We start from the raw sequence: 25,563 nt of genomic DNA, 5'->3' as shown, positions 1-25,563 counted from the left end.
CTTTCAAGAACCAAACCTGTAATGAATTGGAAGGTTTATCCAGTTTTGGCGGACAAATTAGGGTGAGAGATGGCAGCGTAAGATCTAGGGCGAGAGGAAGAAAGAAAGATGGTTTCACTTTTATATGGTGCGATGCAAGAAATAATCGAAATATGGCTAGGCTTCAGTTCATCCATGGCAGCGCACGGAGAAAAGGTTAGGGTTTGAGAAAAAATCGAAGAAAGAGTAAATGGGCTGCCAATAATGAAGAGATAGAGTGAGATTAATTAGTAGAGACAAATTAGAATTAGTTAATTGTATTAAGTTAATGGGCTACCAAAAAATGGTGGATCACCCCTAATATTTTTGTAAATAATGTTAATAGTAGGGATAAAATTTAAGCGTGGATATATGGTAGGACTATTGCCCAAAAAGGAAAGCCCAACATGACAATTGTGACATACTTTTGTCGGACGAAGGGAGTGCAATATAATGTCATAAGAGCTAAAGTTTCACCCAAATAAATGAACAATTTGTAAAATGCATTAAAGTCACCGAAACTAAAAAAAGAGGACAATTTGTAAAAATGCATTGAATTAAAAAAAATGATTCAGTGAATAAAATTACTACCATATTTTATTTTGTTAATTCTCAAATTGTGAGCTTATTGTGCAATCAACACATGTTAATTTGTTCAGACGTAGTGGATGACAAAATAGAGGACAATTTCATCGAAAAATGAACAAACAAGACTCGCGTATGCACAATGAGGATGGAGCTTCTCAATAAGCATCGAGAAAAGGGGGTGGAGTTCGATTTGGTGTATTAACATTCCACCTATGATTAAAATTTTCATGTGGAGAGCGGTTATTAATTGGATTGCCGTAGACGACAACCTTCGTCGCCATCATGTTCCAAACAACGACATTTGCTCTTGGTGCAAACATGATTGGGGTACAAACGAACATTGATTTATCTTGTGTGACTTTGTGAAGCGATTCTGAAAAAATACACCATAGTGGTATCTTCTAAAAGAGAGCTCCTGGTTTATTTTCGAGGATATATATCTGCAGACGATTTATTGAGGAGAATAAGGGTTTTGAGATTTTTTGTGTCTGTCTTTGGTGGGTGTGTCGTCTATGTGATGTGAAACACGACAAAAGCTATACATGAGGGATTGGAGATGATGGATAGTTGTGTGCTCTTCTTGAAAAACTATCAAGATGTCCGCTTTAAAGTAAATGCCCAACAACAGTTGCTCCCTAAAGAAGGTGATGGGTGATGGATTCCATCAAGGAAATGAGTGCTCAAGTTAGATGTTGATGTTTTGGTGCATGATGGCAGAAGTGTTGCCGGTGTCGACTTTAAAATTAGAGATTATAGTTGCTGTCGTAGCTCAACAGGTTGGAAGCACTAACACGACTTTAATTGGAGAGCTTCATGCTATGCTCTTAAGGATTGGATTTTGACTTCAAAATGATATCGACCCTCTTATTGTTTACTTGGATCTTTTATTGGTTGTGCATGTGGTGCATGATGAACAGAAGAGTTTGGACTCCCTTTGTGATGAGCTTTATTCCACTTTATCTCATAGGGCTGGGAATTTCGGGATCGGGTAATCAGGTACCCTATACCCGACCCGAAAAAATCGGGTATAGGGTACCCGATACCCGAAAAATTCGGGATCGGGATCGGGTTCGGGTATTTAGGGTATGAAAAAATCGGGTATCGGGTATACCCGATCGGGTATCGGGTATACCCGAAATACCCGAATTGTTTATTAAATATATTTTAAACTATTTAATTAAACTATTTGATACCCGATCTGTTCGACTGTTCCCATTTTCAATTCCCAAATTCCAAATCCCAATCCCAATCGGCAATCCCAGCCCTAGTCTGTACTCCCGCCCGGCCGCCCCCCACTCCAGAACTCCGGCGACCCAGCGGCGCCCCTCGCCCGCCCGCCGTTCTCCTCGGCCGTCGCCAGTGGGAAGCTCGCTCCCAGTCCCACCGCGACCCTCGTCCAGTCGCTCCGCCTCCGAGCTCCGACGACAGGTGAGCGGCGGCCCAGCGGCGCCCCTCGCCGCCCGTCATCGCCCAGACCAAAGCCAATCGCCAGTGAGCGGCGACCCAGCGGCGCCCCTCGCCGCCCGTCTTCTTTTTTTTTTTTTTTTTTTTAAATACAGATCTGTATGTGTTATCGAATTTGGTCTGATTTGGTCATTGTCTCATTGAATTGGAATTGATTTGTATGATTTTCTGTATGAATTTGGTCATCGAATTTCGACTGAATTTGCTGCCCTGCTGCTGTAAAAACTATCGGGTATTAGGGTACCCGATTTCGTTTTCGGGGTCGGGGTCGGGTATAGGGTTTAGGGGATTTTCGGGTTCGGCTACCCGATTTTTTCGGGTAGGGTACCCGAACCCGACCCGATTCCCAGCCCAATTATCTCATGTGAAGGAGAATTGTATTCTTAATTTATGGCATGTTTGTTTGTAGGGAGACTAATCGAGTATCCAATTGTTGAGTGAAGTTTGCTATTTCATCTGATGATGTAATGATTTCGAAGTCAAACTTTTCGAGTTGGCTTTTAGATATTGTTCATTAAAATTTAATACTCCCTCCGTCCGCCAAAAGTATTTCACTTTGGCCGGGCACGGAGTTTAATAAAATGTGTGATGATATTGATGTAGTGGAGAAAGGGTCCCACCACTTTATGAGATGTGTGGTTGAGATTGAATTTGGGGTGGGTTTTTTGTAAATAAAGAGTGTTTGTAAGGATAAAATATAAAGGTGGATGGTGGGACCATGGCTTAAAAAGGAAAGTGGAATATTTTTTGCGGACGCCAAATATAGTAATTGTGGAATACTTTTGGCGGACGGAGGGAGTATAATAATTCCCTTTTCTCTTAAAAAGAAATAAAAATAAAAATAAAAAAAGACTTGCCTATTCACATTAAATATAGATAGTAGTAACCAAAAACAATTCAAATATAGAGCTTATTGTTTTATTTTAATTATTGACTTTTTTTTTAAGGAATAACTGATTTTATTAAATAGTTGAATACGAGTATAACGTAAAATGTGGAGACAGAAGATCCCAACCCAACTGTAATCGCAATTTATTCCATTTATTTATACTATCTTCATCTGCCAATTTAAAATGTTTGAAACTTTGAACTACAGAGCACAAGTACTTGGTAAACTAATTTTAGAATAAATATAGTACTAAAATGATAAGTAAATAAATAAAAGGGATTTTTGTAAATAAAATCACGAACAATTTTAAATTTGCAATTTTAACGTGACTTTTGAAGTGTGGCGAATTAAATCATAACCTTTTCAATTTTTGCAATTTCGTCTCCTCATTTTTTTCCGGCCATCGGAGTGATGTGTTGGAGCTTATGTGGACTATTTTTTTCCACGTAATTAATTTCTAACTAAGATTAAATTGCTGACTAAGATTAAAACAAAATCAAAACCTAATTCTTTTATTTTACTTCTTTTTCGTCTTTTATAAAAATATATTTGATGTGTATCTTAAGTTAAAGATCATGACAAGATCTTCAATTTGATTTAAAATTCATTAAATATGAATTTGAAATAAATAATTTATTATAATTTAAATTTTTTAAGTGATTATTTTTCTCTCTCCTATCTCTTTTACAATATTCTTTATTTTTTTTTCTCTTTCTCCTTATTTTGTTATTATATTATTTCTATTTGTATCTCTTTCTCCTACAAGATTATAATTTAAATTTATTTGTTGAATTATTTTATCAAAGCATACATAAAAATATTTAAATTAAAAAATATAATGCACAATTATCAACAAATATCGAGACAATATTATAAAAGTATTTATTAATTTTAATTTTAATAGAAAATAATAATCAATAACAAAAACCTTTCGGTAAATTTAATTATCATTATACAATACTCATTGAACTTAATATTATACTCCTACTCATTAAGTTGATAAAATTATTAATATACACTATTTTAAATCAAATACTAATATTTAAATTAATATATTTTTTGTTATTAATTAATTTGATTCATAAATAATAATATTTTTACATAATTTTAAATTTTAAAAATAAATAAATATATCGTGGCCGTGCATCGCACGGGAGGGCGTACTAGTTTAAGGAAAATGGGGGATACTGAAATAAGTTCGACGAAAAAGAAGAAAAATAAAATAATTAGGTTTTGATTTTATTTTAATCTTAGTCAGAAATTAATTACGTGGAAAAAAATAATTCACATAAGCTCCAACTCATCACTCCGGTGGCCGGAAAAAAATGAGGCGACGAAATTGCAAATATTGAAAAGGTTATGATTTAATTCGCCACACTTCAAAAGTCGCGTTAAAATTACAAATTCAAACTTGTTCCTGATTTTATTTGCAAAAACTCCAAAATAAAATTGAAACTAAACAATGAAGCGAAGGATCCTTTTCCTCTCAACTATCTATCTACCTTAACCTATCGGCCATGGGCGTCTCTCTCTACTCTTCCAATATAAGTATGTCGAAGCTGATGGATGCAGAATCACATTGGTATGCAGCGGCTGACTTTCTCTGGGTATTATTGAATTCGAATTTCTTGTTCCTTTTCCTTTTTTCTGATTTTGAGCAGCAGTCGACACATAAATAGGACCAAGTCGGTTTCTGAATTGTTAACTTTCTGGAAAATCAAGAATGTAAGAAATTTCAACACAATGAGCTAGGGACTGGGAACATCTTAGTTTATATGATTAGGTTTTCATGTTTAATGATTTCTGTTTCCATGTTTACAAATTTGGTTTGCTTATATTATTTTGAATAATTGATAAATGATAGAATGCCGCTAGAAATGTATGTTCCTGATCATTCAAGACCGTGTTTTAATTCTATATGTTAATCCGGGGGCAATTTATCGCCTCTAATTGCACCAAACAAAACATTTTTCTCATTATTGTTTTGCTTTCTCTGGAGCTGCAGATGTAGTGCTAATTGTGATTGGTTGTATGATGAAACGCTTATTTGGTTTTGTGCCACATCATCCTTGTCCTCGTTGTAGTATGACTATGTTGAAAAGCTGATTATCATGAGTGGGGAAGATTGGCAGGCTTGTTGATTTATTTCCCTTTGAATTGCGAAAGATGGATATTCGAATGGTTATGTAACTCTTGCTTTGCCTTCTTGGAAGGTATGGGGTTCTGGTATCGACTGTGATGAGGAGAATGTGCCTCAGACTATCGACTAAGTTGTTGAATATATCCGTAGCATCCCTTTGTAGAACCAGACAATTGGAGAAGGCTGAAGCTGCTCTTATTGATGGAATAAGATTGGGAGTGCTACCGGATGTAGTGACCTATAACATTTTGATAACGGGGTATTGCCAATTTGTTGGGTTCGATGCAGGTTACCATGTCATTCACCGAATGAAGGAGGCTGGGATAAGCCCGAATCTTGTTACCTATAATTCTTTGATGGCTGGTGCGACCAGGCAGCACTCTTTAGCATGCTGTCTTGATATGCTCGATGAGATGCTCGACAGGGGAATAGTTCCTGATATATGGAGTTATAACACGTTGATGCACTGCTTTTTCAGAATGGGAAGGCCATATGATGCATATAGGATTTTCAGTGAAATTCTTCTGAAGAATATCTCTCCTTGTCAGGCCACTTATAACATCCTAATTAATGGACTTTGCAAGAACGGGTACATTAAGAATGCTTTGATGTTATTTAGGAACTTGCAGCATCAAGGCTACGTGCCTCAGATAGTGACATACAACATTCTTATGACTAGTCTATGCAAGTTGAGGAGGTGGAAGGCTATAATGAGACTTTTCGAGGAGATCAGGGAATTGGGTATTGCACCGAATGCTATTACTTACACCACAGCTATGAAGTGCTGCTTCAGGAGTAGACGCTATAAGGAAGGGCTTCAAATATTTTTCGAGATGAAGAGCAGAGGGTATGCATATGATTTGTTTGCCTGCTGTACAATTGTTGCGGCTTTGGTTAAGTCAGGTAGAAAGCGAATCGCTGATAGATGCATTGCACACATGATTAAGATCGGGTATGATCTTGACATAGTGTCGTACAACACCTTAATTAATAGGCATTTCAAGGAAGGCAAACTGGAAAAGGCTTACAACTTGTTGGACGTGGCGGAATCGAGGGGACTGGATTGTGATATATATACCCATACCATCTTGATCGATGGGCTTTGCAAGGCTGGCAATTTTAGTGTTGCCGAAAGGCATCTGAACCATATGAAAATGATGAGATTCAATTGCTTAGTTGCATCTAATTGCTTTATTAATGGTCTCTGCAAAGCTGGCTATATTGATTATGCACTGCAAGTTTTTAAGTCATCAGATATGAGGGATTCGTCTACCTACTCTTCCTTGGTGAACAGCCTTTGCAAACAAAGGAGATATCTTTTGGCTGCTCAACTCTTGCTATCTTGCATTAGATCAGGTATGAAAATACTAAAGTCGGACCAAAAGAATGTTATTCAGGGTCTCACTCGTTTAGGCACCAAAGCGGATGCCGAGAGATTTAAGCTACAAGTTCGGATAGCTAAATTGTTGCACTATTGATTCATCTTAGATGTCTATTCATATGACGTAGAATATCTTCATATGAATGCTATTTAATTTGAGCAACCAGCCGTCATCTGCCACCATCTAATCATTGATGCGCCTTGTTCTTGAAAATTCAAGGATTATCATGTCAGGCCAGATTCTGACTGTTACTAATGCATATCTTACACTGGAAAAGTTTGGATGATTGTGTATTTTGATTTTACTACAATGGAGATGGAGAAGTTCTAAAATCATTACTTTGTATGGATGAAATTTGATTCTTCTCCGGATTAAAATGGTGAAATGGTTGGTGCTTGGTCAATCATCAAATGACATGTTCAAAGTTTAGATCCCGAATGGCCCATTTTCACTATCCAGTCTTGATGGCCCTTGTAAGTCATGTGCTACTCGAGTGAAAGAGTGAAGTGATATTACCAGGGTCCAGGCTGTGGGTACTGTAGTGGCACGCGAAGCATTGTGCTGAGGTATTAAACGCTTCTTCCAATGGGTCGTGTCGTGTGGTCTCTATTCCTAGTAACTTCGCCTTCTAGCCCTGGTAAGACAGGGAAGATCTCCTGCAAAGTGGAAGAGAGAATGATGGCTGGATAAAATTGTTGCCGATGGGCCAGGTATCAAATCTTTTGGATTTAGTTTATAGGCTTATATTCATAGCTTATGCTTTAAACATCTGTGAAATTGTGATTTCTTCATGTTGTTTCTGATATTCCCGTGCCAACAATGTGTCCTGACGCACTTTTGAATTGTATTTTATGCTTGCATCTCTTTCTTTGGTCCTCTTGTTGCCAAGAAATTTGTCTGTCAAGATTCAAACCAGTGATTATATTATGATTAGCAACTGCAGTATTATCCGAGGATTCCTCATCACCTTTGTTTTTCTTATTTATTCATTTTGATTGTTGCAGATGCAACCCTTCTGGTTTTCTTGGCCATCGACCAGACACAATAATTGATGTCAAATTCATCGAGCAGCTGCTGTAGGCGAGTTTAAGGTGGTACAGTCAGTGGTGGAAAATTTATCTATAACTGACAAGACGGCAAGTTCTAGATCATAGTTGCTGGAATAAGTTTGTCAAAATATCGAAAGAAATTAGGTGCTGCTAAGTATTACATTTCATAGATTCAAAACAGTGTTGAGACGATATTCCTCACTTCATCTATAGAGGCTTATTACACGAGGAATTACTCTAATTCATGAAAAGCTAGATATTGAAATTGAGGAGTGCGCCGCTTGAATATATTGGCTTGGGAAGTTTCAAGAGTAGGGAAAATAGTTTGGACTTGGTGTTATACGACCACATGCAAAACTTATATCAATGTGAATGTGAACTCCCAAGTAGAAATTCACATATTCTTTTAGCATTCTTGATAATTACTTTTTCTTCTTCTTCTTTAAAGGAGGACCAATAGTGGTTTCCCATCTCCTTTTGTGGTGATTCGAACTCCAACCTACTGATTAAAGAAAAGGTGACTGAACTGCACTTTGTTGTCCATTCTTGATAATTACTGGTATTTGACAATGTACGCCATTTTTGTTGATTATCGCGTTTATTAGCCCTTTTAGTAATGAACTCCCTTTCTATCAGCGTAGCTTCTAGAAGCTGGTATCTTATGTTTGTCGCTTATCATGTTCATGAGCCTTTCTTGGTAATCAACTCTCTCTCTCTAACAGGGTTTTCTGGCTATAATGTTTGAAGGCAGTTAGCATGTTTGCCTGTTTGGTCATTGCCTCTTTTGGTATGTCTTACCGCACTAATCCTCGACTCTTTGAGCATTTGGTCTTTGCTAGTAATTTGAAATTCGGAGACTGTATTTTACATTGTTTTTGTTATATTAAGTGTAGTGATTCTTGCTTGCTTGATTTGTTTTATCATTTCTGCGGCTTGTTGTAACACCCCAATTTTCATAAACTTTTCAATATAAAATCTTTGAAAACTAATATATAAAAATAAAATTTCTTGAATTATAAAAGTTTAAACCAATTTAAAATCAACTTGTCAAAACTAAAGTAGTAACATGAAATAAAATGATAAACTAAAAAGTAACATGTTTCAACTTAAATTTCTATGGAAATACTAAATCTCTAGTCATTCTCGACTTCCATGGCCACCTCGACTCTAAAACTGCAAAACTGAAAAGATAAGGGGTGAGCATATTGAAAATATACTCAGTGAGGAACATAACAAAATATTCATATATGTCACATATATAATTAAATCACATTATCATACTTGCAAACATACGCCAAGAGACTAGAGCCCCTTGACAAACATAATCATAGTTTGAGTCGATGGCTTAAGTCCCATGACCAAACACATACATAGATCATGGCTTAGGTCCCATGATCGCACATATATAATTAAATCACATTATCATACTTGCAAACATACGCCAAGAGACTAGAGCCCATTGACAAACATAATCATAGTTTGAGTCGATGGCTTAAGTCCCATGACCAAACACATACATAAATCAATGGCTTAGGTCCCATGATCGATCAATGGCTTAGGTCCCATGATCACACATAACATAGATCAATGGCTTAGGTCCCATGATCACACATAACAACATAGATCATGGCTTAGGTCCCATGATCACACATAACAACATAGATCATGGCTTAGGTCCCATGATCGCACATAACAACATAGATCATGGCTTAGGTCCCATGATCGCACATAACAACATAATCATAAGATGCACGTAAACAAGTAATCAAACGCGATAATAAAAACATATATAACTATATGAATAAGCGTAAAATCTCTCACCTTAAAGTCGAAGCTAAATAAATCAAATCCGGAATGAAGGTCTTAATAGCGCCGCACCAGAAGAATTCGTCAAAATCGCAGCTGAACAGACCAGTCAGCTTCAAGCCTTCGTTTGAAGCCTCAAACGTCCTCAAATCGTATTTTGCGAAATATGACTTCTTCCTCTTCGAGAGAGCTTTTCGTGGCCGCCTGTTTCGCTTGAATCGGAGTTCTGTGGAGGAAGTTATGGCCGTTCTCCCGAAACTGCCAGAACTTGATTTCCTGCGAAAATCTGACTCTACACATTTCTGGCCCTCTCTGCTCTCTAAAACCCTAATTAATTAGTGTGTCCGTCTCCCTTAGGGTTTGAAAATAGATCTCATATTTATACTAGTTTCTAAAGAGCTTTTGATAAATATAAAAAAATTATTTTCTATGTATATCTCCTACTAAGATAAAGAATAAAGATGATAAAAGGAGTTCTAATTCTAATAGGAATCATTAATAATAATAATAATAATAATAATAATAATAATAATAATAATAATAATAATAATAATAATAATAATAATAATAGTCTAGATAAAATTAATGGTGCATATCTATATGTATCATGTAATTATTTAAAAAAATAAGCTATACAAGAAAATACTATTAATTAAACTTATAAAATAAATCTAAATTATCGGGGTGTTACACTTGTCATGCTTCATGTTATAGATCTTCAGAAAATTTAAAAATTCACCATCTATAAGCTATCTACTACTCGTTTCATCAATTCAAGAAAACCTTAATTAAGACGTTAGAGCACCCACATTCATGTACTCGACGGGGCTTACTCAAGTAAGCCCCTCGATGACTAAGCCGACGTGGGCTTGTTCTTACTCGAGGCTTCCTTGCTCAAGACTTACTCGAAAAAATAAAAATCTAATTTTTGAATCCTTTATTTGACCGTTTCAAATTTTCTTTTAATTTTTCTTTTCCTTCCTTTGCTAATTGACCGTTAATTTTTTTCTAAATTTCCAATCGTTATCTCTTGATTTTTTTTTTCTTTAAAAAAAATAAATAAATTTCTTCTATCTAAATCCTACTTCTCCAAAATCACATACCCACAACTAGGGGTGTAATCGAACTGAGTCGAGTCGAATAGTATCTTGCTCAAACTTGACTCGTTTAGCTAATCGAGCTGCTCGTTTAATTATTGATCGAGCTTTAATCGAGTCAAATACAGTGCCGAGCCTAATAGAGCTTTATAAATTTAAATTTTTATTTAAAATTTTAGTTATTTTTCTAATACATAAGTTATTTTTCAAATATATAAGTTGTTTTATTCACGTAATATATTTACTATTTTCTTGTAAATAAATTATGTTAATTAGATACTTAATTCAAATATTACTAATTAGAGTGTAAAATATAAGACATTTAGTTAATAATCTTATGTTTTTAAGATAAATTACTTAACGAGCTTGTTCACGAGCTAACGAGCCGAGTATCGTCATGCTCAAGCTTAACTCATTTAGCTAAACGAGCTGCTCATTAAATTACCGATCGAGCTTTTATCGAATCGAACGTCGAATAGCTCACGAGTAGCTTGACAATTACAGCCCTACCCACAACTCAATTCTCTTCATCCTCTATTTCTCAAACTCTTTCAATTTTCTCCACCAAAATGAATTTGAATAATCCCAACTACTACTCCCCAAATTGTACCCTTGATCTTACCGGAGACTACAATCCCAATTTATTGGGATTCAACTTAGGAGAGGAGCCCCCAACGGTCGAAGAGGACGGCGCGTCGACGGCCCATAGTGAGGCGGCGACACTGAAGCGTGGCGGGCGACAGAAGGTGATGGCCTTCAAGGAAAATGCTCCGTCGATGGAAGGCAAGCTTCGTCATACTTACACCCTTGAGGAGACGGACCTCATCGCTCGAATTTGGATGGAGGAGACGAACGACGCCATCCATGGTGTTGATAAAAAAGGCGAGGCCTATTAGCAACGCGTCCTCGACTGAGTGAACGCCGTCATTGGTGTCAACCTCAATCACCACCAAATAAAATCTCACTGGGCCTGTGTGAGTTCGGAGGTCAAGCTTTGGGAGGCGATTTAGGTCGAGACCAACGCAAAGTGGCCTTCTGGGCATTCCGACGACATGATTCGGGAGGAGGCCTAAACTCTCTACGCCTTATGGAGCAAAGACGGTGCCTTCAAATGGTGGAACACGTGAAAAATACTCTGGACGAACCGGAAGTTGAAGAGCTTGTATCTCGATGGAGACATGCATTCCTCCAAGAGGACAAAGACGAGTGAGAGCGGCGGCTTCACCACCTCGACTTCGGACGAGGAAATCTTGTTTTCCTGTCAAATTGGAAACAAAGCGGCGAAGGCGGCGGCGAAGGGGAAGGAAAAGGCGAAAGGCTGCGTCGCAAGGCTTGGAGCTAGGCTCCACCCGAATGAAAAGAGTACATGGTGAACACCAACGCCAAGCTGAATAGAATGATCGGTGAGTACGCCATGAAGAATGCCCTTAAGAGGGAGATCCACGACTATCAGATCTTATTCTTGAATGCCGCCAACATGACGCCGAAGCAAAAAAAAAATCCATACTGAAAGGGTGGCGAAGATTCTAGAACGACAAAGGGGTGACAATTAGCTAGTTTTAACTTTATGTAATTTTTAATTATGTCTTTAGTTTTTTTTTAAATGTAATTTTTAGATTTTTTTAATTAATGCAATGTTAATTTCAAGTAATTTGTGTTATTTAAGTTGGTGTAATTAAAATTAAATGAAAAATGCAAAGATCAAAACTAATGAATTATATGTGTAAGTGGATAAGTCTCCCCAATGCAGCCTGCTTACTCATAAGTGGTAAGCTCCTTACTCATCAAATGCGAATGTTCTTAGTAAAAATTCACAGGTCCTATTCATCCAGTTTGAGTAAACTATTTTTTATTTCAAGAATTAATCTTAGTTTTGATACTTACATTTAGGGATTTCAATCGGGCCAGCTCACTCGGTTTCGGGCCAACCCATTTGGTTTCGGGTTAGTCGGTTTTTTTATTTTTCGGGTTAATTTTTTTTTACCCTAACCCTAACCCACTCGGTTTCGGGCTAGCCCGTTCGGGCCCGGAAGTTTACGATTTTTTATATGTTTAATTTTTTTATAGATAATCATACTCTTGTAATAAAGATATGTCGTGTTTTTCAAATCAAGACATTTCGTCTTGATTTAGATACAAAAACTAGTGTTATTTTAACGTAAATTTACATAGTATCTAATTTTAACTTCGTTTCTGATAAATATTGTATATAGATTTAACATAAATGACTATCTTTCTTTGACTTTTATATCATAGATCTTTGTTATTAACTATAGGAAAAATTCAAAACATATTCTACAAGCATCAAAATGTTATTATCGAATTAAAAAGTAAAGTATTAAAGTTTAAAAATTAATTATTAAGAAAGTGTTCGGTTAATCGGGCCAACCCACTTGATTTTCGGGCCAACCCTATAGAGCTCGGGCTATTTTCGGTTAGGGTCATTCGGACTAATTTTTTTTCGGGCTAAAAATTTTCAGCCTTAACCCTCATTTTTTATTGATTTATTCAGATTGATCAGTCGGTTTCGGACTTTTTTGACATCCCTACTTACATTATGTGGCGCACATTTTATATACTTTGTTTTTTTAATAAATTATACAAGTAAATAAAAAAAATATATAAAAATCGCACGATTGTAAATTCAAACTCGAGACCTCAGAGGTCTTGGATTTTTTTTTTTTCCTTCTTCTTTATTAGTTGGATTTTACGTACATTTTTGTAATAAACCATATCATAGTCAACTTTGTAGGCTAATAACTTGGTTGCAAATCCGGAAAAGGTCAATTTTTTCTTACATACTGAATCATTCATATTATTTCTATATATAGACAACACATAAGGTTTCCCACTGCTTCATTTTATTCTTTTTAGTTTTGTGGATGAAAAAAAAATTGATCATGTGCGGTTTCGTCTATACGAATTCACCAATCTCACGTACATGTTTGTTCTTGGTATACGAGTTCGTTTAAACTCCTATATTTATTATGTAATTTAAGAATCGATGCGAACTTACCATATAATTAGATAATATATAGAAATATATAGATAGGGATGTTGTTAGGTTGTAATCCTATTTTAAAATAGAAATTACGATTTATGAAATTATGATTAATTTTATGAGTAATATGATGAATTTATAATAAAAAGTGATGAATTAAAAAAAAAATAGAATATTTGCCCTTTATGAGATTAGAACTCATGATAATTAATTTATTCAACAAAATGATGAATTTATCATAAATTTTGATTTAAGTCTTGAAAGGATTTATAATATCTATTTTAAAATAAATAAATATTTCATTAGAGGCTAAATATCATATTAAACCTTAAATTATATTCACTTTATCAAAAATATCTTGAACTATAAGAAATGTTTTTAAAAACATCAAATTATTAGGTTTGTATCAAAAATATCCCGTGTCTATTTTTCGGTTTCCGGAATCAAGATGTGGCTCGCCGGATGCCATTGTATAATATATATTTTATTGTTTTAAATGATATGACACAAAGCAACATCGTTTTGTGCCGTATCATTTAAAAAACGACATCATTTTGTGCAACGTCAACTTAAAAAAAATAACGTGATTTTTTGCCCCGTCATTTACAAAAAAAAAAAAAAAAAAAAAAAACTGCGGTGGCATCCGGCAAGCCATGTCATGATTTCGGGGATCAGAAAATGGACTAAGGATATTTTTGATACAAACCTAATAATTTAGAATTTTTAAAAATATTTGTTATAATTCGAGATATTTTTAATAAATTGGATATAGTTTGAGGTTTAATACGATATTTACCCTAAATTATTTGATATCATTTTATGATTGTAGTACACTGAGGGACTCTCTCTCTCTCTCTATTTTCTTTACCTTATATGAAAAAAATTAGAGTTTCTTTGTTGGATTAAGTACGCTTAATCCTCACCGATTTTGAATGAACTTTTGTCAACTTAGGTTTCTTTTGGGAACTACTCTTGTCCGAAAATGGTACAAAGAGGCTTTCCATTTAAATGCGATATTCTGTTTTGTTTTTTTCTAGATTTACGTCCTATACATTTTAGATTGATGGCTTTAAGAAATTTGAAATCATATTTGCTTAGACTATTTTATGGTAGAGAATATGGAGTAATATACTTATTATTCTTTCTCGATGGTTGCATACAAAATTAAATTTATCGGAACAAACAAAGCTCTAACTCAAAAAACTCTAAATTTTGGACTTATTACATTATAAATTATGTCGTGTAACATAACATTGCATATTTTAAAGCGTCGCCTTGGAACTTATTTTATCACTACAGAAAAATATTGGAATACTTTTTCTTAAAAAATAATACGAATATTAATTATTCCCACGTACTAAAAAACACTGGCATGCAACATTTCTTAAAAAATAACGTGTTTGCTAATAATTATGTCAATATACCGTTACATTTACATTTTTATCCATTAGCATATCGTATTTCAATTTATGTGTGTTTCAAATTTCAATAACACAAATACATTCAATTTTATTTTTTAACATAACACAACTATGAAAACGATTGGGGATTTTCATGATATAATTAAGGAACAATCGAAATAAATTTAAAAAGTTCCATAGATCATTTAACCCTTAATATGAGTACCATATGAAAAAAAGATTGTACAATTTCACTCAATTTTCTCTCAAGCTCATTACACACTGACACCAGGCTCTCTCTCTCTCTCACAGCTACTTTCCCTCTTTCCCCTTTTAATGTAAAAACCCATGAGAAGCCTCATCGAAACTTCCAACCCCCTAAAAACGAGAGAAATAAATCAAGAAAGGAAAAAGAGACTCAAAGTCAAAACTGGGTAGTAGTAATTTCTCTCTCCACAACACTTCATTCCCTTTGATCTCATTCTTTTCTTTCACTACTTTCTTTCTACCCAGGTTGGAGAACTAATATTTGTCAATAGGACTTCCAATTTCTGCGACCCATATGAGATAGCCAGGTAAAGTTTGAATCTTTATCGTTTTTTTTAAATAAAAAAATTCTCCCATGCTGGGGTTCGATTAATGCGCGCTTCTGGGTTTTGGTGGGATTGAGGCAAATGATTTGCTAGTTGAGAAAAGTAGTGGTTGTGGATTAAGCTTGAAATTGGTGTTCTGAAGAAGATTATTGTGTCATAGAATTTTGCTAATGCGAATGAGATCCGAGTATTAAGCATATCTGCTTGTTTGAATATGTACATGTATGTATATACCGGGTAAATTCTTTCAAAAGCTTTATGTTATCTTGGAAGTATCCATTGGAGTTGTGGAATAGTATTAAGATTTAAATGCTAGTTAAGATTACTAGCACTCTTGCAGCTTTTTTTCCGTGATTCTGGATCAATTTTAAGATACTGTAGTTTCCCTGAAAAGACGGAATATCTAAATTTATTGTTTTTCTGCAGTGACGAATATTTATTTTTTTTCAATTGGAAAACTATACTACGACAGTACCATTTTCTTGGTTTAATGGCTGGGAAAATGCATTTCTGTTTATCACTTGCAGGGATGTTGCTAATTTTATGCTGACCAGTCAAATTTGAAAAGAAGTTGCTTATTTAGTTGCTGGATGATTTTTTTCTTTTTCTTTTCTTTTTTTGTATGTAAGTGCAGAGGAGCCTCGTGCAGTTTGTATAGGATCTCGGTGACATTGGGTTCTGAATGCCCTCATTACCAACAGTAATGCATGTATGTGTTTCAGCTTGAAGCGTTGATCTTGGGGATTTTCGAGTGTCCAATATGGCAGATACCAGTCCTAGGACAGATACGTCTACTGATGCTGATACGGAAGATAAAATGGTACTAGTACTTATAATGCACTATGCAGCTGTTTTCCATTTTCAGAAGTATATATGATTTGCACATTGTATCTCATAGTATGAATCATTGCATAGATTCTTCTTTTATGCTTACATTCTTCTAACCAATAATTAAAACTATTGTGGTTAATTCATGATTTGATCATGGGATCCGTTCTTTTGCAGTTTCAAAGCAATCAATTACAGGGAATAGGTGCTTCCGATGGCAGTGATAAGTCAAGAGATCAAAAGGTTTTTGAACTCTTAATTTTTTTGCACGTTTTTAAAAAAAAAATCTAATCCAGGTGTATGATTGCCACTACCTTCTTTAGACTCTCCGTAGACTTGCTCAAAATCGTGAAGCTGCAAGGAAAAGCCGTTTGAGAAAAAAGGTAGGTTCTCATTGTATACATAACTATCTGCATCCTCTCGTGTCAAATGCATGCTTGCTAGTTTCTACAAGTCTTTCTACTTAAATCAATCATACAGTGTCACTTGTTAGTTGCTCTTCTTCAATGGTATCAAGTTGCAACTCTAATAGTTTTAATAGTTTTTTTTTTTGCTTTGTTTGTAGAGCTGTATATTGTTAATTCAACTAGAGTTGGATTTTATATTATCTAGTACTTCTAAATTAAAGTTGATTTTACCTTAATATGCAAAGATATACTGAAATACCATGAGACTTAAGATGTTTAGAAAATCTTGGTTCATCTGCGGTATGATCCTAAGAGAACCCATTCTTTCATGTGATATGTGGTTGTCAAATTTATGTTTTCCGGACCGAATGCATTTATGGGTTACTGGGTTTTGAATAGTTGCAGTGGACGTATAGATTCTGAGATGGAATAATGGATTGGGAGATTAGATAATTTAGTCAGGTCCAGAGGATAAATGAGGATCAGCACTCTAATTCTGCTGAGAAAATCAGTAGCTTACTAGTGTGCATTCAAACGAACTTCTGTATTTTTACTATGTAGGACTGCCATGTTTCCCATCTTTCAACGAAACTGCCACCCATCCTATTCAGCTGTACTCTGGGTTCCCACCACCACCGATCTCTCATTGCCAGTTGCTGGTGCTGTCTAAAGTGATTATTTTTCGTGATTAGCACAGGGGAATGCTCTTTGATAAAGTTCATTATTTATTCATTCAATGGTAATGATCAAATCACATCACCTAAAAGAACTGCACCACCGAACAAAACTCCAGAAGCCATTTGGGTGGGAGCTTGGCAAAAGAAACTTCGTACATAGAAGGCAGCAATACATTTAGATCTCATACTAGTAAGACGACATGCAAGGAAGATGATTTTTCTGAACCTTGAGCTGGCTTGTACTCATGAACTTAGGGGTCGTTGACTTTTGAGGATTAGTCTAGATAGATAAAAATAGTATAGGTTAATCCATTGCTTACTAAGATGGATTGAAAGTTAGGGATATCCCAAGGCCCTTGTTAATTCTATTATTTGAGCTGATTTTGTTTGAATCATATCGGATCAAAAGGGCAGGATTGGAGAAATCCTACTAAGCATAAGAATACTCAATCATGAAAAGTAAACACTTCTTATGGTTCATTATCAGGACATGGTGGTTTCCAGTAGTTTGAAGCAAATAAAGCCAAAACACTGAGTTTGTACAGGATAAAATTACGTTCCTACATTGTGTCAAAAGTGATGCATCGACATTAGCATGGCAATTCTCTTTCCAATTGGATAATAGATATTTTGGAGGAGCCTAGCATCTTAATACCACCGCAGTTCCATTCAGTTATGACCTTCTTCAGCATTCAACTTGTAGGGCTTCAGGAATTATGTAATGATGTGCCCATCATAATTGGAGAGAGGATCTGGTTAACTGCGAATTTGGTCAATCAAGAGGAGTTCCTCGATAGAATTGAATAGGAATGTCTTGCAGTATCTGTAAGCCTGCAAATAGAAATCTTAAAGTTGTCAAAAGAAGCTTAATAGTTTAGTGAATGAGAAAAATCTGAGATTATAGATAACAATATAAGCAAATATAGCCTTGAAATTTGATTGCTTTGAGGTCAGCTCAGAGGATTTTTTTTTTTCAATGATTACAATAGAAACTCATTTCTTTTATTATTATTATTATTATTATTAAGACTCAATAAAATATAGCCATATTTTTGTTAGTTTAAGTGCTTTAGATGGAGTCTAGGATTGATAATTTCTCATGTTCCTTGTTCTTTACTCGGAAACTGATTGATGACACTCACCTGCACATTACTCTTCTTAGAGGTGCTTTTCCAATATGATTTATTTCACTCACTACTTTGACATTATCTAAATGTATTTGTAACTTGCTCCTGTGTTCGCCATATAGGCCTATGTTCAGCAGCTAGAAAGCAGCAGAATGAAATTGACACAACTTGAGCAAGAGCTTCAACGAGCTAGACAGCAGGTTCTTTGCTGCACTCTTTTTTTACAAACATGTTATTCCTTTCTTATCTTCATTGTTTTTCAGTTCAGTGAATGAGGTTTTCTTTTCTTAAGGGGATATTTATTTCAAGTTCAGGAGATCAATCTCAATCTATTGGTGGAAATGGTATGGACATCTTATTGTGACTGTCTACTTCTGTTCTTTAAAAAAGAAGGTTTTTCTTCCAGACGGGTAGATTTGTTCCTTTCTTGATTTTATTTTTTGAAGTGGATAAGGGTGAGTCTGCAATTCTTGGTTTCGGGCCATCACTTGTTGTTTGGAGATTCTATATTTGAATATATTGTTGCTTGATGTGTGGCTTCTCCATGAACATTTGTTGCATCACATGCCAACACAGACACTTTTTCCCAAAATTGAGGAGTCTTTAGCCAACTTGGAACTTAAAACTACTTTTTACTATAAATTTTGTTTCAGCGACTTTGACTTCCGTGAATATCCACTTCTAGGTGCCTTGGCCTTTGATGTTGAGTATGCGAGGTGGCTGGAGGAGCATAACAAGCGGATTAACGAGCTTCGAGGCGCTGTCAATTCACATGCGGGTGATGGTGAACTCCGCATAATTGTTGACGGCATTGTGTCACATTATGATGACATCTTTAGGATTAAAGGTGATGCTGCAAAGGCCGACGTCTTTCACATCTTGTCAGGCATGTGGAAGACACCTGCTGAAAGATGCTTCCTCTGGCTTGGTGGTTTCCGTTCGTCTGAACTTCTTAAGGTATGTCACAATCTATCATTTCAAGTTTCTTAATTCCCTTACTGATTTTTGGCTATTATATTTAGTTTTTGATATATATTTTTTTCAATAATCCTGGTTGCAGCTACTAATTAATCAGTTAGAGCCATTGACTGAACAGCAGTTATTGGCCATCAACAACTTGCAACAATCGTCTCAACAAGCCGAAGATGCTCTATCTCAAGGAATGGAAGCATTGCAGCAGTCGTTGGCTGAGACATTAGCTGGTTCCCTCGGTCCAACGGGTTCATCTGGAAATGTTGCCAATTACATGGGGCAAATGGCGATGGCTATGGGGAAGTTAGGAACTCTCGAAGGCTTCATTCGTCAGGTATGTTCTTCTTGGTTCTTGATATTCTTATTCTAGAAAAGGTTATGGATTTTGATGTCTTAGATAATTTGGGGTGAAATAGGAGTAAAATTGCTTCATGCCTCGCCTATTATATGGTTCCGAGATTTTACCGGAACAATTGTATCCATAGGTATACAAGCCGGATCCATTGTTGTGCAACATCTCCTATTACATTACTTCTATTGATAATAGCCATATGTATCAAGGAAATTAAGAAATCCGCCAAATTTTGATAGTGGAAATTCTTAATTATTTTCTATACATGCAAATTCGTACCAATTATTTGAATTTCCATTAGTAAAATTTGGTAGATGCAATAGGAGATTTTGCACGATGGTCTATGTCGACATTGTTCAATCCTTCTCACAAGAGACTTTGTTCTCCCATAGACGAGTGAGCTACACTGAGTTTACATGTAATGTGATGAACGGAAATGTTGGTCTCAGGCGGATAACTTGCGGCAGCAAACCCTCCAACAAATGCACCGGATATTAACAACTCGCCAGTCAGCTCGCGCTCTCTTAGCTATCAGCGACTACTTCTCCCGTCTGCGGGCCCTGAGCTCTCTGTGGCTCGCCCGTCCGCGGGAATAATGTTGACTAGTAATTTAGATGGGAGATGTGGATCTTGTGGTTCTTGCCCTATTGATGACTGAGTTTGTTGTTTTAAAGCTTGGAAGCAGCATCAGTGGGAGTTGATGGTGATTTATTTCAAATGTAACATTTGGCTCCTGCAATTGTAATAGTGGAAGTGCATGCCCTTGACTGCCTGTATAATTGCTCCCCCCCTTGTATAATTTGTAGCATTTTTAGTTGTAAGTGATTGTTTTTCAACAGTTTAGCTTAATATAAATTCAAGAATTGGTTGATTGTAGCCTTGTTGGGAAATCAGAATTCGGCCTCCAAAGACAAAAAGGAAAAAAGAAAAAGGGTCTTGTTTTGTAAATGCAACACTTGATGAATTATACTGTAGCATTTACTATCTAGTTTTGAATATATGTGGCTGTTGGGAGTTGGGCCACAGGAATAGGATTGGTCCCAAAAAATTCAGATTTAGTGGGCCTCAAATGAGTCAGCTCCTGGGCCCAAAACACCATATGCGATCCACCACGAAAGCCACACACCTTTCAAGACTTTTTCGCTATAAATGATAAAGGTGTAATAGACGCATGTGGAATAGTCGCTTCAAATAGGTGTAATAAGGGCCTCATATCTATCATCCAACTATTTAGGACTAAGCATGGTGTATATTAATTAATTTCTCCTATTTGACTAGACTACAAAATGTTAGTAGAGGATCGTTCTTGGCTTGCTTCGTCGGGCTGGGGTGGTCTTGCAATTGTCTGACAGACTTTTTGTGTACCTATGTTGATCTAATAGTAAGAGGTTAATGTCCAAGACCTGAGGTCCTGGTTTCAAGTCCTATGCCGTGCGGTCTTTAATTTTTTTTATTTACTTATATATCAGAAAAAATGTTAGTATTTTAGAAATTGTAATTAATAATAAAATTTAATGTATCCAATCAAATAATAAATGAAATATGCATTACTATTGTATACTAATACATCTAAACATACAAGATACATATATTTTATATGATAAAATACATTAAAACCAAATATATTAAATAGTAGTATCTAACAAACAAACTAATGTGAACGTATAATAATATTACGTGAGGAGGTGGAATTCTAGCTCTTGAACTAATTTTGCTGTCCTACAGGCATTAAAAATCTAAAAGCGTAGCGGCGACGATCAAAGTTATGTGCAGTGGTCCTAATTATATAAACCTTGCTGGATAACTCATGGCAAATGTGAAATGAAATTCATTTTCAAACAGTCCATTTTTATATGAGATTGCGTTGAAAATGAAATGAGCCAATAATATATATATATATATATATATATATATATATATATAGGGTTAGGTTATATTGAGAAGCTCAAATGTGTTGAGAAGTTGAGAAGCAATCTAATAGATGAACATGCCAATTAGTTTTTATGAACACGAGTTTGATCTGGGGTTCGATCCTTGTCGGTGACGTATTTTTTAACAAATTAAATAGATTTGTATGTTCGTCAGTTATATTTGGTATGTTCAAAGAATTTATTGATCTAGGGTCTAATTACCATGTTCATCAAAATGTACTAACATGTTCATCTATTACATTGCTTCTCAACTTCTCAACACATTTGAGCTTCTCAATTGAACCACTCCCTATATATATATATAGAAACAATGGTGTCAAATGGCCACATTGAACATGCAAACACAATATTTGGCCACTAATTGAAAAAACACAAATTATGGCCATTAATTAGGCAATATGCCTAATATACCCCTAATTGGGCGGACTGGGTAGAGTCAGGAGCGCGGGTCGCGTGCCGGGTAGGATCAGGCACGCGGATCGGGTTAGGCACTTATGGCACTATTAGTGCCATAAGTGCCAACGAATTTTTTTTTTTACTCCCCTGCCCCGTCTACCCCCCAGACCCCCGACCCCACCCACCCCCAAGCCAAAAGGAACTTTTTAAACACTTCCCCTAGGGTTTAGATATTCCATTTAGGGTTTAGATTATCCATTTAGGGTTTAAATGTTCCATTTAGGGTTTAGATGATGCTGTTGTTTCTATATTTGTTCTACATGTTTGGCACTTATGGCACTAATAGTGCCATAAGTGCTAAAAAGACCATTTTACTTTATTTTATTTTGGATTTTCGTTGGCACTTATGGCACTATTAGTGCCATAAAATAAAATAACAAAAATAAATTTTGATTTATTTTTATCTAGGGGGAGTAAAATTTTTTTTTTGTTTTTGGCTTGGGGGTGGGTGGGGTCGGGGGCCTGGGGGTAGACAGGGCAGGGGGAGTAAAAAAAAATTTTGTTGGCACTTATGGCACTAATAGTGCCATAAGTGCCTAACCCGACCCGCGTGCCTGATCCTACCCGGCACGCGACCCGCGCTCCTGACCCTACCCAGTCCGCCCAATTAAGGGCAAAATCGTCCCAAAGCTATAAAAATTACCAAAATTTATGTTTTTTCAATGAGTGGCCATAATTTGTGTTTTATGATCCATTTTGGCTATTCCAAAATTTTACTCTATATATATATATATATATAAGCAAAATATCTCCAAGTCAAATGCATGCAGGAAGACTGTACCCATTTTGATTTTGGTAATTTTCCTTTTCTTTTGATGGCAAAAGGGTCATTCTCCTTGTGAATGTAATTATTAAAGTCAAGAATTAGGCTTCAATTGTATTCGCATGACTTTTGATTATTGTGCATTAATCCGTCGAATTTCAACCGATAATAATAATAATAATAATAATAATAATAATAATAATAATAATAATAATAATAATAAATGAAATATTTTTTATATTAAAGGATATATTTGAATTTAATATATAAATAACTATTTCATTACTTATTTTCATCATAAAAATATATAGTAATACGTGTTAGCTATTCATAAATATTTAAATTTATAAATAGAAATTCGAATATTAGAAAATAAAAACATAATACAAATATAAGAGATTAAAAAATTTAAAAAAATAAAAAAAGTCGCGTAAGTATATTAATAGTATCCAACATACCCAAATAATTTAAATAAAAAAACACTTAAAATTAAAGAGAGTTCCACGAGAACATGCCAATAAATATTCGTATATGTCTAAAGTATATATACTCACACTCGTCCCAAAGCAGATTAATTATTCAAACCCGTTTAATTTTATAAATATAAGTTGTTACAAATTTTTATATATGTACCCATTTATAATTTATATACTCATATTCATTTCAAATTCAATTAGAAAAGTGATTTTTCTACTCATTCATGTTTCAATCTCGTATAGTAATATCCGCTATCTAAATAATATCTTAATAATTTCAACATTTAGTGCCACGAGATTGAAAATGTACTACAATGTTATATTACGACAATATCAACTAAACAATACTCCTTGCGTCCCTCAAACATCTTCCTCTCTTTTTATTTTGGTTTGTCCCTAAAACGTCTTCGTAACCTATTTTTGGAAACAACTTTATTAATTATTACTCTTACAATTTCAATTTTTATGGTACTCATTCTCCACTTTCACTAACTATTACTACTACAATTTCACTTTTTATGGGACTCATTCTTCACTTTCACTAATTATTACTTTTACAATTTCACTTTTTGTGGGACTTATTCTCCACTTATCAAATGCACAACTAACTTTGTAACACCCCACCCCAATTTTCATAAACTTTGTAATTTAAAATTTTGAAGAACTAATAGATAAAATAAAATTTCTTAACTATCAAAGTTTAAACTAATTCAAAATCACCTTACCCAAAAAGGCAAAAACTAATATAATAACATGAAATAAAAATGATAATTCAAAACGTAACAAGTTCAACTTAAATTTCTATGTAAAATCTTTATCTCTACTCATTCTCAACTTTCATGGCCACCTCGACTACAAAACTGCAATACCAAAAGGAAAAGGGGTGAGCATATTGAAAATATACTCAGTGAGAAACCATGCAAATATCCACATACGCTCAAACATGTAAATAATTCACATTGTCATAAAAGTATTAAAATCTGTGTCATCTTCTCTTAGACCATGTTTATCAGTAATCACCTAACCATCCAACCATCTTTAATATTTAGTTAATTTATCTCTCTTCCGCATCACTAATATTCATCACAATCCAACCGCCTCTATTTTTGTTGATTTATCAATGACCACCCAACCACAACATAATACATAATTATTTTATTATTATTTTTAATCGTAATAGTTTTAGTAAAATTAAATATTACAAAAAAATAAAATGGAAAAAATAATACTAATAAAAATTTAAACTACGACAAACTAAAATATAAATTATAACAATCCAAACTCGAAATAGAAAAAAAATAATAATACATACTAAGCATTTAATTATAATCGCCAAATTTTTGCCATATATGCTCGATCAAGTCATGTAATAGAGAGCTGTGAGTTTCTCTATTGCGAAGTTGAGACCTAGTTCTCATATAGCTCGCTAAGCTTGCAATCATATTCGTAGAGTATACGAAATCATTAGTTTCCTCTACATCTTCACTTCGACGAGTATTATATCTTAATCGATCTTCAATAAATTCCGTAGGTTCATGATAGTTAAGGTAAGTGCTTTCATCTTCCACTATCATATTATGCATGACAATGCAAGCAATCATTATTTTCCCCATAATATCACGATCCCTAATAAAACATGGCATAATCAAACTTTGGAAATTCATTGGAGTTTTGAATATCAACAAGAATTGGATAATAGTCTTGGGAGGTATAGAAATTTTGAGAGTTGAAGAAAGAATTATTGTCTCGATCCATTGAAAAATAGAGAAAGAAATACTAGATGTTATAAGTAGAGAGGAGAAATTGAAGAATTTGAAGGTGTGTTGAAATACAGCAAAGAGTGGTCTCTATTTATAGAGAATGAAAAAAATATAAATTTTGATATTTTTATTTTTCTTTTTAAACATTTTATATATAAAGTATAATAGTTTTATCTATTTATCTAAATAAAATTTTTCAAACCAATAAATTAGTGACATGTGTTAGATTTTTATTGGTTTATACTCGGAGGAGAGAGAGAGATCATGCGGTCTCTTTTTTAAGATGGTCGGACATCTCTCAAACTAACTATTCAATTTTTCTTTTTCTTTTTGATTTAGGGGTGGTCGACCTGGTCTCCCATAATACGGCTGATAAATTTAGTATTA

General features: G+C 34.8%; 2 protein-coding genes and 1 long non-coding RNA gene across 9 annotated transcripts; 2 read left to right on the top strand and 1 right to left on the bottom strand.

Annotated features, from left to right (window-relative positions):
- Positions 1-4,409: 4,409 nt before the first annotated feature.
- LOC131016093 (putative pentatricopeptide repeat-containing protein At4g17915) lies at positions 4,410-8,165 on the top strand. Of its 3 annotated transcripts, none has more exons than XM_057944671.1 (3): positions 4,410-4,541; positions 4,965-7,191; positions 7,486-8,165. In XM_057944671.1, exon 2 carries the CDS (start codon positions 5,198-5,200, stop codon positions 6,575-6,577), a length of 1,380 nt encoding a protein of 459 aa, XP_057800654.1. In that variant the 5' UTR covers positions 4,410-4,541; positions 4,965-5,197; the 3' UTR covers positions 6,578-7,191; positions 7,486-8,165. The 3 variants fall into 3 exon arrangements, with proteins under 3 accessions (XP_057800654.1, XP_057800655.1, XP_057800653.1); XM_057944672.1 differs by having other exon boundaries at positions 4,410-4,566; XM_057944670.1 differs by having other exon boundaries at positions 4,433-4,684.
- A 356-nt stretch (positions 8,166-8,521) lies between these two features.
- LOC131016147 (uncharacterized) lies at positions 8,522-9,486 on the bottom strand. Its single transcript, XR_009098870.1, has 2 exons — positions 9,352-9,486; positions 8,522-8,711 (listed from the first exon to the last, which is right to left on the bottom strand). It is a non-coding gene; the product is annotated as an uncharacterized LOC131016147 (long non-coding RNA).
- A 5,587-nt stretch (positions 9,487-15,073) lies between these two features.
- Positions 15,074-20,666, top strand: LOC131016105 (transcription factor TGA2.3-like). Of its 5 annotated transcripts, none has more exons than XM_057944695.1 (10): positions 15,074-15,268; positions 15,348-15,409; positions 16,062-16,247; positions 16,433-16,498; positions 16,579-16,638; positions 18,589-18,666; positions 18,759-18,810; positions 19,152-19,423; positions 19,527-19,772; positions 20,240-20,666. In XM_057944695.1, exons 3-10 carry the CDS (start codon positions 16,188-16,190, stop codon positions 20,384-20,386), a joined length of 981 nt encoding a protein of 326 aa, XP_057800678.1. In that variant the 5' UTR covers positions 15,074-15,268; positions 15,348-15,409; positions 16,062-16,187; the 3' UTR covers positions 20,387-20,666. The 5 variants fall into 5 exon arrangements, with proteins under 5 accessions (XP_057800678.1, XP_057800676.1, XP_057800677.1 ...); XM_057944692.1 differs by having other exon boundaries at positions 15,137-15,268; positions 16,150-16,247; XM_057944690.1 differs by having other exon boundaries at positions 15,139-15,268; positions 16,057-16,247.
- The last annotated feature ends 4,897 nt before the right edge of the window (positions 20,667-25,563 follow it).

The sequence above is a fragment of the Salvia miltiorrhiza genome, chromosome 3 (assembly GCF_028751815.1).
Source record: "Salvia miltiorrhiza cultivar Shanhuang (shh) chromosome 3, IMPLAD_Smil_shh, whole genome shotgun sequence".
NCBI lineage: Eukaryota > Viridiplantae > Streptophyta > Magnoliopsida > Lamiales > Lamiaceae > Salvia > Salvia miltiorrhiza.
The sequence above is the reverse complement of the archived record's forward strand: the minus strand, read 5'-3'. Positions and strand labels throughout refer to the sequence as shown.

What these genes read in the sequence shown, in the direction of transcription:
- LOC131016093 (XM_057944671.1), top strand. Translation starts at nt 5,198, where the DNA reads ATGAGGAGAATGTGCCTCAGACTATCGACTAAGTTGTTGAATATATCC.
- LOC131016105 (XM_057944695.1), top strand. Translation starts at nt 16,188, where the DNA reads ATGGCAGATACCAGTCCTAGGACAGATACGTCTACTGATGCTGATACG. An exon ending in CTGATACGGAAGATAAAATG is followed by an intron (nt 16,248 to 16,432) that starts GTACTAGTACTT and finishes GTTCTTTTGCAG; the next exon opens with TTTCAAAGCAATCAATTACA. An exon ending in AAAGCCGTTTGAGAAAAAAG is followed by an intron (nt 16,639 to 18,588) that starts GTAGGTTCTCAT and finishes TTCGCCATATAG; the next exon opens with GCCTATGTTCAGCAGCTAGA.